The following is a 15,427-nucleotide window of genomic DNA, read 5'->3' on the forward strand; positions in this document are numbered from 1 at the left end:
CAGCAATTTAAATTTTCCTTCATTTGAGTATTATTTCAATAACAGCAATGCAGATGCATCTATGTATCAATGTCTCTGTATGTGTACTATATAAATGCTTCTGCAAGTCCCACTCAAGTTATTTGATATGACTTAACATTCTACATTTACAGTTTCAATGTTATTTTAACATTAACATTTCAAGTTATTTTAAAGTTAAGTGAATTTGGGGATCCCTGGGTGGCTCAGCGGTTAAGTGCCTGCCTTCAGCCCACGGGGTGATCCTGGAGTCCTGGGATTTGAGTCCCATGTCGGGCTCCCTGCAGGGAGCCCGCCTCTCCCTCTCGCTCTGTCTCTCATGGGTAAATAAATCTTTAAAAAAATAAATAAAAATAAAGTTAAGTGAACTTGAAATGACAAATCATATGATCCTGCTCTCACGGAGTCAAGCAATCTAGGCGTGATCATGGCATTCCTTTACTTCAGCGTTATGCATTAAATGTCATGCCAGGTCAAACGAAACATCACATTTCCTTCCCATCTAGAGGTTTTAAAGATGTTGATGAACTGGAGAAGGCCGGCAAGGAGATGCAAACCGAAGACGGTTCTTCCTAAATTTGGAAGATTATACGATGATTGTTTCATAAAGACGACTTTTAAGAGGTGTGTGGGAACATGCACATACATGTACATGTGTAAGAAAGAAAATGAATAAAAAAATATGGTTTGGAGAAACCATGTTTCTCCAGCTGATGCTTCATGCAGTAACAGCTACCAAAAAAATATACATACACATATATATCAAAAGTCAAAACTTTTAGCTAAACAGTGCTCTTAATCTAACACTTTAAATGTTCAACTTTGGGGGCCGCCTGGGTGGCTCAGTTGGTTAGGAGTCGGCCTTCAGCTCAGGTCATGATCCCGGAGTCCTGGAATCGAGTTCCACATGGGGCTCCCTGCTCAGTGGGGAGTCAGCTTCTCCCTCTCCCTCTAATAGATAAAATCTTAAAAAAAATAAATGTTTAACTTTGATAAGTATTAGCCCACTTATGGAACTTTCTTACTCTGTCCTAAGAGCAGCCACAACACCCTGCCATCTCGCGACCAGCCCTCAGGGTTGTTCAGGATGGCTCCTTTGCCTACTGGGTCCATGTGGTGGTGGTGGCAGGGGAGCAGTGCGCAGAAACGTAAATGGCGTTAGAGCAGGATCACCAGGAGATGGACCCATAAAGAACCTCTGCAGCCACGTCCCACCTTCTCATTCCACAGGTCAAGGTCACTTACCCAAGTTAGTGGCAGAGATGGTGGATACCCCAGGGCTCCTGAGCCTTATGTCCAAAAACGTGGGCTCCGGCCGGAGGACCCAGCATCATATCTGAGCTCCACCACCGCCATGAGGGTTGCTTTGAGCAAAGTTCTTAGCCTCTCTGAACCCCAATTTTCTATGGGGTCAGAAGAGTACTGACCTCACTGGGCTATTTTAAGAGCCAAATGTCATTATGTACGTAAAGTCCCTAGTCCTGTGCCTGGCACACTGTAGGTGGTGGATAAATATTAATGGTTTTTATAGGATAATATTTACTTAGTATTAACCACAGTCTTACTTATGCATGTATTTATTTATGTAATTATGTATTTATTCTAACTACAGTATTAATAAAATACTGGGAAAAATTAAAGTCAAGCAGTATTTTTACACCATAACAATTCAACATGTTTTCTAGCCAATAAAATATTTTAAAAGAGTATCAAAAACACCTATTTTGATAACAAACAGCAGAAATGCCAACAGGTCTCAAAAATCAAAGCTTAAACTTTGTCGTCCAACATGCACGCATCCAAAGGAGACGACTGCACTTTTGACACATCAAGAGAAAAATTTAGTTTTTAGCTTCTTCCATTATTTTGCCAGGTGCCTGAGTGTCTCGAGTGTATAAAACGGCTTTATTGAGGGGCACTTGGGAGCTCAGTGGTTGAGCATCCGCCTTCGGCTCAGGTCGTGACCCCGGGTCCCGGGATCGAGTCCCGCATCGGGCTCCGCACAGGGAGCCTGCTTCTCCGTCTGTGTCTCTCATGAATAAGTAAATAAAATCTTTAAAAGAACCCAAAAAACAACGGCTTTATTGAGGTATAATTCATGTAGTGTAAATTCACCCATTTGAAGAGAGGAATTTGGGAGGTTGTGGTATATTCACAGAGTGTGCGTGCCGTCACCACAATCCGGTTTTAGGGCACTTTCATCACCCAAAAGGAACCCCGAACCCCCTCAGCAGTGATTCCCTTGATCTGGACTGTGTCAATTTTTCTACCAGTTTTTGAACATTTCTGTATCCGGTAAGTCCCACTTATCTCGACCGTGGCCCCACCTGTTCCACCTGGCACACCTGCACTTCCCCGCTACCCTGCCCCTGCTGGGTTTTGCATTTCTCGCATCCAGAGCATCTACAGGCCTGGCTCTTCAGCAGAGAATCTGCAAAGCTCACGACACCCCTCACCCGCATCGGTCCCCAAGTCCAAGTGGCTTCAGCCTTGACAAAGGCCTGGAAAGGGAAACCATTCCCCTCAGGGAAAACACCACGCGCACGCATCTACGACCGGGGCATGTTAAAGCCCATTTATTGGTCAAAACTTTGTAAACCAAGAGCTTTTAGAAAGCATACAGCAACACGCACAATGTAGAAAATATAAACATTCACCATCTCCTATAAAGCTTTTAACAAGAAATAAACTGGTACTTCACAGTTTTGAGCGATATAAAGAAGGAAACCTCTTCCATACATGTCTCCCATTTTTATTTAGAGAATTCAATCGTTTCTGAGAAACACCATGACTAAAGGTCGCCGTGATGCTGGAGAAATCTCCGTAGCAGTTTCTGTTCTCCATATACTACGAAAGGGGAGATGGTCCTTTGATCCATTTGCACGGCCAGAGGAATCCAAGTGAGGATGGTGGAGGCAAAAGTAGTCCACGGGCAAACGTCCATCTCCCACTGGATGGTGTGACCACGACAGTACAAAGGCCAGGCTAGAGACCACAGAGACGCGCCAGAGGGGACTTCAGAGATCATCCGCTCCCGAGAGGGAGGAGTGAGCCTCCTCAGCAGCCAGGGGAGGACCAGAGGCTAAAGGGTTATTTGAAACAGGAGGAAAGCACAGTTGTTGTGGTTTCTGGGTGTCTCCGCGTGACTGTCCCCCACTCTGGGCAGCTGGAATCCAACCAGAAAGGCTGGAGGCTCCAAGTTGGTCTGGAAACGGAGTAGGGGAGGAATATACAGGCCTTGGGAACACAAGGAGGTCAGATTTATCTTTATTCTCAAGAGAGGCTACGAGAATTCTTAACCAGAATCTAAGAGCTATAAAAAAAAAAAAAGAAAAAAAAAAGGCAGCTGTGCAACCAGCTGGAGGCAGCTCGAGCCAGAACGGCTTGGGGCCGTGGGCACGGGGGCAGGGGCCCCGCTGCCACTTGCCTGTGTAACGGGATTGCTCTGCCCCGTATTAGGGGGAGGACCCTTGGCGGGCTGTCACCGCCTGGCCTGGAGCCCCTCGCCTGCCCCTGCCGTGCGGGGGCCGCCTGCTGCTGGAGTCCTGGACGTCACCCAGGCACACACAGCAAACCGCCCCCGCGGAAGGGAGAAGCAACAGGCGCTGTACTGGTCTCGGGAGAGCTGTTCCAGGCCCCAGCGAGACAGAGCTGGCGCCGGACGTGCTGAACCCCTCGCTTTAGGAGCGTCGTTAGTCACACTCTGTGTTCTGACCCTCGTGTCTCGTGCAAGGTCAGGCCAACAAACCTGATCACAGGTTAATCAACAAGTGTGGGGAGCAGGCCCAGCTGCTTCGGCTGCAGAAGGACAAACCGCCGGACTCTAGCTCTAAAGCCTGGCTCCTGCACACATCGTCCCACTGCCAGGTGGGTGCCGTAAGCATCTCACGGCCCGGCCTTGGGGGCCACAAGCAAACGCGCACACCCCCAGATCCCGCCACTGAGGAGCCCATCACCCCACCAGCAACCTATGGATTGAGATAGACCTTCGCCTTCCCATATAGATATTAAGGCTCAAGGAGGGGCCTTTGCAGGGCTCAGTGGTTGAGCATCTGCCTTCAGTTCAGGACGTGACCCCGGGGTCCTGGGATCGAGTCCCGTATCGGGTTCCCCCGACAGAGCCTGCTTCTCCCTCTGCCTGTGTCTCTGCCTCTCTCTCTCTCTCTCTCTGTGTCTCTCAGGAATAAATAAATAAAATCTTAAAAAAAAAAGGCACAAGGCTGTGGGTGTTTGTGAAGGATTAATTAAAATAACAGATATAGGATATTAGATAAATCCCTTGGCTTTAAATATAAAAAAAATCGCTTCTGTTCTTGCCATCGCAGAGAAACTGGCACAATTAGTTGGTTATATAAAAGCTGCTTTTTTTTTTTCTTGAAAAAGATATACAAATCCTATTTGGAGTAACTCTTCCAGCCCCAGAAATAGACATTTTATCACTTAGTTTAAAAACACAAATACAGTATCAGAACTTGGGCAACCTTGGGCTAGTGGGGGGAAAAAAACAACTAACTGACCAAACCAATCAACGAATCAACAGATTCCATCAACACTGTTTCTGGTCAGAGGAAAAGAAAACAGAGTAAATGCACTCAAAACTCATTTTCATATTTAACACAAACCTTGGTAATTTGCATTGTGGGCGAGGCAGTTTGGAAGAGATGTGAAGTTACAGAGGGAGGGACACTGCATCTAGATGCTGCCTCCTGTGTTTTCCATGACCAAAGCGTCCCTTCTATTGAAGGTAGGGATTTTACTTTTTTTTCCCCAAGATTTTATTTATTTATTCATGAGAGACACAGAGAGAGGCAGAGACACAGGCAGAGGGAGAAGCAGGCTCCCTGCAGGGAGCCCGATGTGGGACTCGATCCCAGGACTCCAGGGTCATGACCTGAGCCAAAGGCAGACGCTTAACCCCTGAGCCACCCAGGTGTCCTGGGATTTTTACTTTTAATGCTATACATATAATAAAGGCTTAGCTATCATCCCTGAAGTATATGGACTGTGATTGTTTCCATAGTCCTCAAGAAAGGTTTTCATAAATCATGCAGCATCCCCTGCCATGGTAGCCCCGGGACTGGCTTTCATAGGCACTGAAGCTGCAACCTTCAGTGTGAACATAATAGACTTAAGCTGGATATGGATGATTTCAATACTTCCAGCTGCAAGACAAAGGAAATGACTCAGCCTGTGCCCAGTATGCAAGAGAAACAGGAGAGAGAAACGTCCTGATCAAGTGGCATAAATGCATATTTTCTCAAGGCAATTAGCAGAGTTTCTCTTACTGTGCCCTCGGGTTCCTTTTGTTGTCATTATTGTTTTGCTTTGCTGTTTAAATTTTATGTGCAATTGCAGAGTCAGTGAGAATCTTTAACAGAGGCGATCTTGGTCACACTATATTAGCGAATACAATATATGGCCCACATTTTGCGCTATAGCAAAAATTCACGACAAAAACTTCACCTGCAATCTGTAGGACTATAAGGAACTTCCTACTATGCTTCAAGTTTATGAAAGGGCTTCTGGCTGGATTAAGACCTCTGGGGACCTGGGACGCCTGGATGGCTCAGCAGTTGAGCATCTGCCTTAGGCTCAGGATGTGATCCCAGAGTCCCAGGATCGAGTCCCACATCAGGCTCCCCGCAGGGAGCCTGCTTCTTCCTCTGCCTGTGTCTCTTCCTCTCTCTCTCTCTGTGTGTCTCTCATGAATAAATTAATAAAATCTTAAAAAAAAAAAAAAAAAAGACTGCAGGAGACCCAAAGAAAGAAAGAGATAACATCTCTAATATGTACCCCAAAGTCATATTTAGGGATGCCGAAATTAAAGTTGCTGATGTCTAGATTTTCAAAATGGCAAAATTCTAGATAAATTCATCAGAGCAAAACTTTTCTCTATTTTCAGGGCTTCTGTGTTACTACATACAGGCTTCAACTGCTTCCTAGATGATCCAGCTGATTTTGGGGGGGGTCAGCTTGGCCCCCATTACCAAGTATGAGATTAAAAGTCAGACCTTCACGCAATCACAAGAGACTATGTGTCGTGAGCTCTTAATAAACATCTCCAAAGCAATGAAATTCATGGGTTTTATAATGACTTGAAGGTCTTTCGTTGCTGTGGTTGTCCTGGCTCTCACAGCTCTCTTTTGAAAGACTGACCCCTGACCAGCTGGGGTGTCATTTTCTGTAAATCGTGTTCCTTTACACTTCGTCTGGGCTGAATAATACAGGAAAGGATTTACAGTCAATTTTTCTGCATCTATTAAAAAATAGGTTGTGTCCTATTCCCTGCTTCAATTAAAAAATCAATGTCATTTTAAGGCCACGGGTCAGTGGACTCCTGGATTGCTCAACCAGTGTGAAGCCAAAGTGATGCCGGCCAAGATGACCTTGACTAGAACAATCGAGGAGGTTCACTTTTTCCCATGTGAAATGCTTTCCTACTCAAGACATTACCCAGCGTGATTTTGTTTGGCTGATGCTGAACTCAGTCCATGCTCTAGTCCAGGGCTTGAGGTTTTAAAAATCAGAGGCCTGAAGATCTATTACTAGGAAGTCAGAACCACTCAGAGAAGTGGCCCCCAAAGACCTAGAGTGGAGGAGGTAGAGAAGCGAGAAGTAGCAGGGGAGATCATCTGGAAACTAGACATTCTTCCTCCTTACTGGATAATAAATGACTTAACACTTAGTACCTGATGATCAGAAACCTTCTGACTTAGGCCTCAGCAGCTCACCTGTGGTCTTGTCCATCATGGTCATAAGACAACAGGACAGTACAATTTCTCCTTCTGGAAGCGGGTCTTTTCTTATACAAGGTTCATCCTTTGGTATAGTCTCAAAAATTCTTCACCTTAAGGCAAAGTTTGTTTGTGGGTTCACCTCTAAATACATTCAGGAAACAAGTACTTCTCTCGTGCCCAGCCCAGGGCCCAGGGAGAGGTCAGTGAACAGAAGGAGCAGTGTTCCCACTCTCGCGGACCAGCCTGCTGTAACTGGACCCATCGCAATCAGAGAGCACTTTCTTTCATCGCTGCTCTTACTCAAAGAGGCCATTTGGGAAGAAAATTAAAACCATTTCTAGTACCGTGAAAACCTTTCGGAATTTTAATGTTCTGAAGCAGGTCTCCCGAAAGACCTCCTTGTCTGTAGCAAACGAACATACTTCTAAGCAAATGACAAGCATGAATATTTCTAAGCACGAATAGAAATGAGGAGACACGCTCTCATCCACATGGGTTTCCAGATGGTAGATTCATCCTATTTCAAAAACTGCATAGAAATTCTGCACCGTTGTATAAAAACGTGGTGGTTGACATGACCTGAAGGATCATATTATCTAACTGTGCAAAGTAACATTATTCACCAAAAAATGGCCTGTTCAAGCAGAAAAGAGAGAGAGAGAGAGAGAGAGAGAAACGATCTCCTCTAGCTCTGTATGGAAAATTAGTCTACACACTGTCTCCTAACTGTTCCAGCTGTGCTAAGCAAGAGCTGTCACGCTTTGTGGAAACACCACCTTAAATTATAATTATTGTGATTCTGGTAAAAGGGTCTAATTATTTTTTTGAAGCTGTCATTTTTTTTTTGAGCACATGAATAATTCTAACCCTTTTCTTAACCTGTGAAATGACTGCACTTTCCCAAATGAGGAGTCTTAATAGAAGGGTTATAATAGCCATCTCCAACCTTCTCCTCCAGTTGACCCACTATATTTTTATTTATTTACACCTGGTGCACATCAACATCCATCACCATAAAGAATACTTTTCAGTTGCATTGAGTTGCAAATTTGATTCCAGAGTCAAAGAAAAAAAAAAAAACACCTTATTTAAAACATGTATCCTGCAATGGGATGTTCTCTCATCCTCTTATATGTCTTCTACGAGTACGGTTATTTAAAAATGAGAGTTTCATGCTCGGGAATACCGTACTTCCTTTTGTGTGCTTCAAATAATTTCCTTAGCTCCTCCATATAGGTCTGATGCAACTCCTCAATCTGTTCCGGGCTTGGGTGCGGAGTCCGATGAACAGGGATCGGGCGGCCAACTGCAAAAATACAGAATACATCAGACGTAAGAAGACAAAATCACTCCACCACAAACTACTGCCTCTACTGGATGGCCCCGGAAAGATCTGCCAATCAGAATCTGTCAGGCCTGCTTGCTCCAATCCCTTGTTCATCTCCCTGGCTGTCTCCAACTATCACGCCATCCCATTTGATAACAAATAAAGAACTTTCCTCAGCAGTTGCTGCAGTGGAAGTACCCTGGTGGTTTTGACTTGGAGTCAAATGAACTACTGGGCTGACCACAGCTGTGAGTAAGAGGACATAGCTGTGTGGGCATGTCACTGGTACTGTCCCTCTGGTACAGCTGGTGTCCAGGCCACAGTGCCCTATTGTCGCCAACTGCAAACTCTTTGAGTCATGAGGCACTGGCCCTCTGCTCTCTTATTCATGTCACTTAAAAATATTTAAAGAATGTATATCTTCATAGCTAAGAATCTGCATTAGAAAACACACACAATCACAAGAATCCTACTGTTGGTAAGAGTAGAAAACAAAACCAAGCAGAAGTCCCAGTAGAAAATTTACTAAATAAACCACAGAACATTCACTCAACAGAATCTTAGGCAGCAGTTTTTTTTTTTTAAATGAAATTATATGCATACACACACACACACACACACATATCGAGGTCTAGAACATATGAAGTAGGAAAAAGAGTTGCAAAATAATATGGTATGATCCCATTTATAAAAAAATATTTATATTCTTAGATGCATTATAAGCTTTAGTGTGTTTAAAAAGTCTAGAAATAGATGGATAACCATTACCTCTAGGAAGGAAGGAAGGTAGAGACGGGGAAGTTTTCCCTCTATCTGTATTGCAGGAATTTTTTACAATGAGGATGCATTTGTGATTTGCCTGTCATTAAAAATCAACTAATTATTATTTAATCTGGCAGCTTCTTTACATATTTAAAAAGGTGTTTAGAGGTGTCTCAGATTTTTCAGAACTACAAGACACACGTGGCTTTGGCGTCTGCTCTCCTGGGTCCTCCCTGCTGTTCACTGCGCCCTCTGCTGCTTACTGATGCCAAGAGTTGAAAACCTGTGACAGGTTTTAGCAACTTGCTGGGCAGCAAACAGCTCCTTACTTCCCTCTATTAACTTGGGTAATAGGTCAAGTAGGGCCATAGGAAATAGAACTCTGAGGGTGAGAGGTGGCTTCCTTTGGCCTAGCCTAGGTTGTCCTGTGCTCCATGTGAGGTCCACATCCATGTCAGTAACAGAAAGTGGAGAGTTAAAGAGAAAACCAAGCAAATGTTAAGTCACAGAGAAAGGAGAAAGTGATAAATGACATCAGTATGGGAGGTAAGGGGGCACAGAGAAGGGAGTGATACACACACACACACACATAACAAAATGCATTATTAAGAAGATATCTCCATCCATCCATCCATCCATCCATCCAACCATCTATCCATCCATCTAACGCAGTAAGGAGAGATATATAGATACACATAATAAATATCACCTTACTGTAGTATTAGTATTCTCAAATTGCTAAGTCTTTAACCAGATAAAGCCTCAAGATTCTCACAGACAGGTCTCTTTGATAGCCTGGATGTCAAATTTACAAAGAGTGCGCATCAGTCTTTTGTCACTCAACATAATGAACTGGAAACGTCTTGCTGTCAGTTGTGGTTGGAAATACAGAGGAAGAGAGGCTAACGCGGTGCCGGGGTGGAACGGGGGCTGGTGCAGGCGCGAGACTGGAGACAAGGTCTACTAAGCTAGGAACTCCTCTTTGGCCTTAATCTCTACATGTCTAGGATACACAAGTAGAACTCAATGATCTTGAAGCCTCTTTCCTTTTTTTTTTTTTTTTTTTTTTTTAAATTTTTATTTATTTATGATAGTCAGAGAGAGAGAGAGAGAGAGAGAGAGAGAGAGAGAGAGGCAGAGACACAGGCAGAGGGAGAAGCAGGCTCCATGCACCGGGAGCCCGACGTGGGATTCGATCCCGGGTCTCCAGGATCGTGCCCTGGGCCAAAGGCAAACGCCAAACCACTGCGCCACCCGGGGATCCTTGAAGTCTCTTTACAACTCTGATCTTTTTGTTTCAAGAAAAACACTCAGAAATCTACATGTGAATTGAGAATCTACCAGCCAATGCCACTCTACCAGCAAATTTGCAGTTGTATAGAAAAATAGCTTCAAGGTGAAGGGCAACTATTCCTTGTGGGAGTTGGGAGGGGGCTTAGAGAGACAAAGCGGTCTGAGAAGGTGAAGCATGTTGTTCCCAGCTTAGTTTAATTAAGACTTGTGAATTATTAAGTCTTACTTCCTCTGAGCTCTACTACAGCTTTTTAAAAAAAGATTTTATTTATTTATTCATGAGAGACACGGGCAGAGGGAGAAGCAGGCTCCATGCTGGGAGCCCCATGTGAGACTCAATTCCAGGACCCTGGGATCACGCCCTGAGCCAAAAAGGCAGATGCTCAACCACCAAGCCACCCAGGCGTCCCTCCTACAGCTAATCTCAATCCTGTTCTTTTCTTTTTAATGGGTTCACTATATATTAGATGGTTCTTCCAGAGAGCTCAAACATGCCCATATATACTCAATTTATCATAAGACCTTTCTTTTTAAAGTGTGAAATGGACTGCTTCATCCTTGCCTCTCTCTCATTTACACGTAGAGAAACTGAGATGCTGGAAATTCCCAAACTACACACACACACACACACACACACACACACACATACACACACACACACAGAATTCAGGAGGTAAAGCCAGTACTCCTGCCCCCACCCCCACTAGCCCCAAAACTGGATTAGAAAGTAAGAAATATTTCTCAATTACTTTTTAGGGTTAAAGACAGAAGTAACAAAACAAAGACTTGCAAATCTATGAAGGGTCTCCAGAGCCCTAGGAGACCAAAATTCTCTCTCTACAAAAAAGGAGATTTTTTACTGCCAAGGAAAAGAAAACAAACCTAAAGACTAAGTTAGCTGCAAATTGCCCTGTAACTCTCTTTTTACAACACAAAGGGAAAAACCCAGTTGCCTCAGCCTGCTTTTGGAAATGAACTCCTTGCCCTGGAAAAATCAGCCAACATCTCCTTGTGGCAGTCAGGAATCACAGCGGCCCTGTTTATGTTTCGGTGCTTTTTATAGCTGGCGGGAGCATTTGTTCCATTTTCCAACTCCATCCAGCAATTCAAGATTAGTTATGCACTTACGGCCTCGCGGAGCAGCCTCAGCCCCATCTCTAGGGTGCTGTGTCGTGTTTACCTGAGAAGAAGAATGAGCAGCTTCATAGCCAGTGTACACACAGCTGGAGAGGAGTTTGGAAATGGGCATTATTTTCTTCTCATCGAGGCAAAGAGTAGATCCTCTGCAATAAGGGATCTTTGCTCTATTTTTCTTTAAGCATGAAAATGCCACCAAATTCATGGCTCTGACGGTCTCACACAGGAATCAGACCTTCTCTGGATGCTGCACAGCTGTACACTAGAGAAAGCGAGGCTACTGGTCCGGGGGTCAGGAAGAGTCAACGTGTGGGTGCCCATGAGACCTGGGCTCACTGAACCCCTGACTTACAGCAGAGGCTCAAATATGCTCAATGTAAGGGTGTGTGTGTGTGTGTTTGTGTGAGTGTGTGTGTGTGTGTGAGCACTCACGCACTCACTCAAAAACATTTATCAAATACTTAATGGGTTGTACTGGGCACCATGCTAATCTCCCGGGACATTTTTATCTCCTTAAATCCCTACTTTATATTCAAATTTAAATTAGGCACCCCTTCCTTTCTTTGCATTTCAGAGAATCCCTTAGCCTGCTCTTTTCTTCCCATCAGGAAACAATAATGACTTGAAATATAATGGACTACTTTTGTCCTCAAGTGGTTTCAAACCAGTTGTATTCTATTAAAGCACATTCCTTTTCCTGTCTTTATGTTAAAAAATTCAAAATTATAGAAAGAATAATGAAGTAAGCACTTGCATACTCTTCCTCTAGACTCTGGAGTTTTGAATAGTTTGTGTGCACACACACCCCCGCCACACGCATGCACATATGTACATATGTGTTATTTTTATTTTGTCGACCCATTTGAAAATAGCTTGTAGACATTAATGGTTCAATCGTGTTATCGTCCCCAAACATTGCGGCATGAAGCACCTAAGAACAAGAACACTGTCCTTTCTAACACCACCATCATCACACTTCTCCATGATATTATTTTGTACTGAATCCACATCCAAACTGTGAGATCATGAATGATCTCAATGATATCCTTAGAGTCGTTTTCCCCATGCCAGCTGTTGTGTCTTTGGGTGCTCTCTCCTTTTGGTCTTTCATGACCTCAATATTTTGGAAGAATCCAGACCGGTTGTTCAATACAATGTCTCACGATCTGAATTTGTCTATTTCCCCATGATCTGATTCAGACAAACACTAAGGCAAGAATACTTACAAAGATGGAAACACATTTAAGAGCTCTCAACAATCAGGCCAGGAAGCTTCCTGCAGTATGTACCACCCCATAATCTCCTAGCACCTGGGGTGTACGGAGTGCTTTCCTACCTACCATGTCATTTGATGCCCAGAATAACCCTGGTCAAAGACAGGAAAATTATAACAGCCTCTTCTCCAGAGTTGTAAAGTCCGAGGCTCGGGGAGGAGAAATGAAGCTGCCTAAGTCACTCTGAATCAGATCCCAAACCCACATTGCTTCCTTTTGTACACCTGGCTAATGCACGATAAACAGCTCCTTAATGTCAACATTGAGGTCTTTGTGTGGCTGGTGTCTGAGCGTCAGCCACTACCACCATGTTGGGCCTACAATGGAAAGAACCAATTTCTTAATGGCAGTGGTTATATTTTTCCGTTTTGCCGTAAGCTTAAAAATGAAACAAACACGCCCATCACATCCATAATTAAAAGGCAGACTAAGGAGTTATGAAGCCAGTGGAAGTTGTGAGACTGGACAGGATGGAGACCCTTCCTTGTCAACCCAGCCGACAAGCCTCTCTGGGTATCCAGAATTCAAATAATCTAACACTGGGAGGAGGGAGAGCCGATTGATTAATAGGGAAGGGATGCAAGAGTTAGACCACCACCAGTTTGCAACCGTAACTGCCTTAATTGATTCAGGCAGGAATTATCAATGGATATTAAAGCCATCAAGTAAAGGCTGATGAGCAGAATAGTTACACAGTATCTAAGTAACACTATCCCCAGGTTACTCATTAATGAAAAGCAAAAAGTCTCGATAAATACATATATGATACAGATTATATATTTACATATGTAAACATATAAAGATGTCTGTAGATAAATCTTCATGATTTAACTTTATAGTAGAGAAACCTGGCAAGCGCTCCACTCAGGTGATCAAAATGAATATCCCCAACAATGGCACAAAGTGACACCAAGGGCCTCTTGATATGATGCACTGAGGAAGACACAACACCACTTCTGTGGAATTCCTGCCACGTATACAGAAGTGGGGCGTCATCATGAGTGAAACACGCCAACTCAAGTTGGGGAACGTTCTACAAACCACTGACCTATACGCCTCCCCACTGCTCGTGTCATGAAGACCAAAGGAAGTAGAAAGACTGATCCAGCTGGAAGCAGGTTAAAGAGGTGTAAACACTGGATGCAACATATGATCCTGTTTAGGAAAAGAAGCACTTGACCCTCCCTGCCCACTAACCCCCAAAAGCTAAGAAGGAAATTATTGTGGCAGTTGGTGGAATTTAAATACACACTCTACACTGGCTAACAGCTATCTATCAACGCCCGATTTCCTGAACTGCACTGACATTATAGGAGAGAATCATCTTGCTCTTAGGGGAGATACTCAGGAGCAAACGTCATGATGTCTGTGCATACTCAGTTGAGCAATAACAACAGTAGAGGGTATTTATTATACCGTTAGAGAGAGAAAAACCGTAGTAAATGTTACCAGCTGGTGAGTGGGGGAGACAGGTACACAGGGGTTCATTCTCCTACTCATGAGACTTTTCTGGACCCCTGAGATTTTCCAACATGAACTTTCAAAAATTAAAATTGACATATACCAGGATGTATGCAATCTTCTCCCTTTAAATGGCAAGTTTCCTTGCCTCTCTTACTTTCTTGCCCAAACAGGCAACTTGGCATCCTCACACCCATACTGGCTCTACACTGCGAATTTAACGGTACTTGCCTTAGAATGTTTAACGTGTACTTGTTGGAGACCTGGAAACCGAGGAGAAGAATGATTTGTTTACATATGTGCCTTGAGCCTCTATCCTGTGGGTGCCAGGAATGAAGCAGAGTCCCTGCTTTCCCGGAGCTCGATATTGTAGAAACACACAGAGCAAATCCAAAGAACTGCAATTCTTTACACGTGGTTCTTATAGTCTAAACTTCTTTCAGTTATCCCTCCTGGTTATCACGATGGATGTGATATTTAAATCAGTTTCTTTCCATCATTTATGTAATGAAACACAAGGTATGGGAACATCTTACTAGCTTTTGATAAACTGACAATAACAAAATATGTAAATTGTAGCTATTTGCATAATGTGTAAACCAAATATATGGTATCTTCTTCTTCTTCTTCTTCTTCTTTTTTTTTTTTTTTACTTTTTTACTTAGGCTTTTACTTTAATTCCAGTATAGCTAATACATAGTATTATATTAGTTCCAGGTGTACAGCATAGTGAGTCAGCAATTCTATGCATTGCTCAGTGCTCATCATGATAAGCGTTCTCTTCATCCCCACCACCTATTCCCCTCATCCCCCCCACCGATCTCCCTTCTGGTAACCAGTTTGTTCTCTACAGTTAAGCGTCTATTTCTTGGTTTCTCTTTTTTTTTCCTTTTTTTTTTTCTTAAATTCCACATACAAGTGAGATCATATGGCACTTTTCTTTCTCTGGCTTATTATGCTGAGCATTATACTGTCCTCTATCCATGTTGTTGCAAATGGCAAGATTTCACTCTTTTTTCACAGCTGAATAATACTCCACTGAATATATACACCACATCTTCTTAATTCATCAATCCATGGATGCCTGGGCTGCTTCGGTAACTTGGCGGTTGTAAATAATGCTGCAGTAATCATAGGGGTACCTGTATCTCTTTCAATTTGTGTCTTCATATTTTCTTGGTTTAATACCCAATTGTGCAATTACTGGGTCATGGGGCAGGTCCATTTTCAACTTTTTGAGGAACCTCTATACTGTCTTCTACGGTGGCTGTACTGTTTACACTCCTACCAACAGAGCACGAGGGTTCCCATTTCTCCACATCCTCACCAACACGTGTTTTTCTTGTGTTTTCTAGTTTAGCCACTCAGACAGGTGTAAGGTGACATCTCATTGTGGTTTTGATTTGCATCTCCCTGAT

The 15,427-nt window shown here is 43.5% G+C and overlaps 1 protein-coding gene across 2 annotated transcripts in view; it reads right to left on the bottom strand.

Moving 5' to 3' along the window:
* Nucleotides 1-2,578: 2,578 nt before the first annotated feature.
* MOGAT1 (monoacylglycerol O-acyltransferase 1) overlaps nucleotides 2,579-15,427 on the bottom strand; it is a 37,227-nt gene continuing 24,378 nt past the window's right edge. Inside the window, exons 6-7 of one of the 2 annotated variants that reach the window (XR_011998051.1) lie at nucleotides 5,686-8,061; nucleotides 2,579-4,156 (exon numbers count right to left, since the gene is read on the bottom strand). Coding sequence is in view for 1 of the 2 variants with exons in the window: in XM_026002069.2 (XP_025857854.1) it covers nucleotides 7,907-8,061 (155 nt within the window). In the remaining variant the exon portion in view is untranslated. Of the gene's footprint in view, nucleotides 8,062-15,427 lie in introns of both variants that reach the window. The other variant, XM_026002069.2, reaches the window with a different exon arrangement.

The sequence above is a fragment of the Vulpes vulpes genome, chromosome 16 (assembly GCF_048418805.1).
Source record: "Vulpes vulpes isolate BD-2025 chromosome 16, VulVul3, whole genome shotgun sequence".
NCBI classification, from domain to species: domain Eukaryota; kingdom Metazoa; phylum Chordata; class Mammalia; order Carnivora; family Canidae; genus Vulpes; species Vulpes vulpes.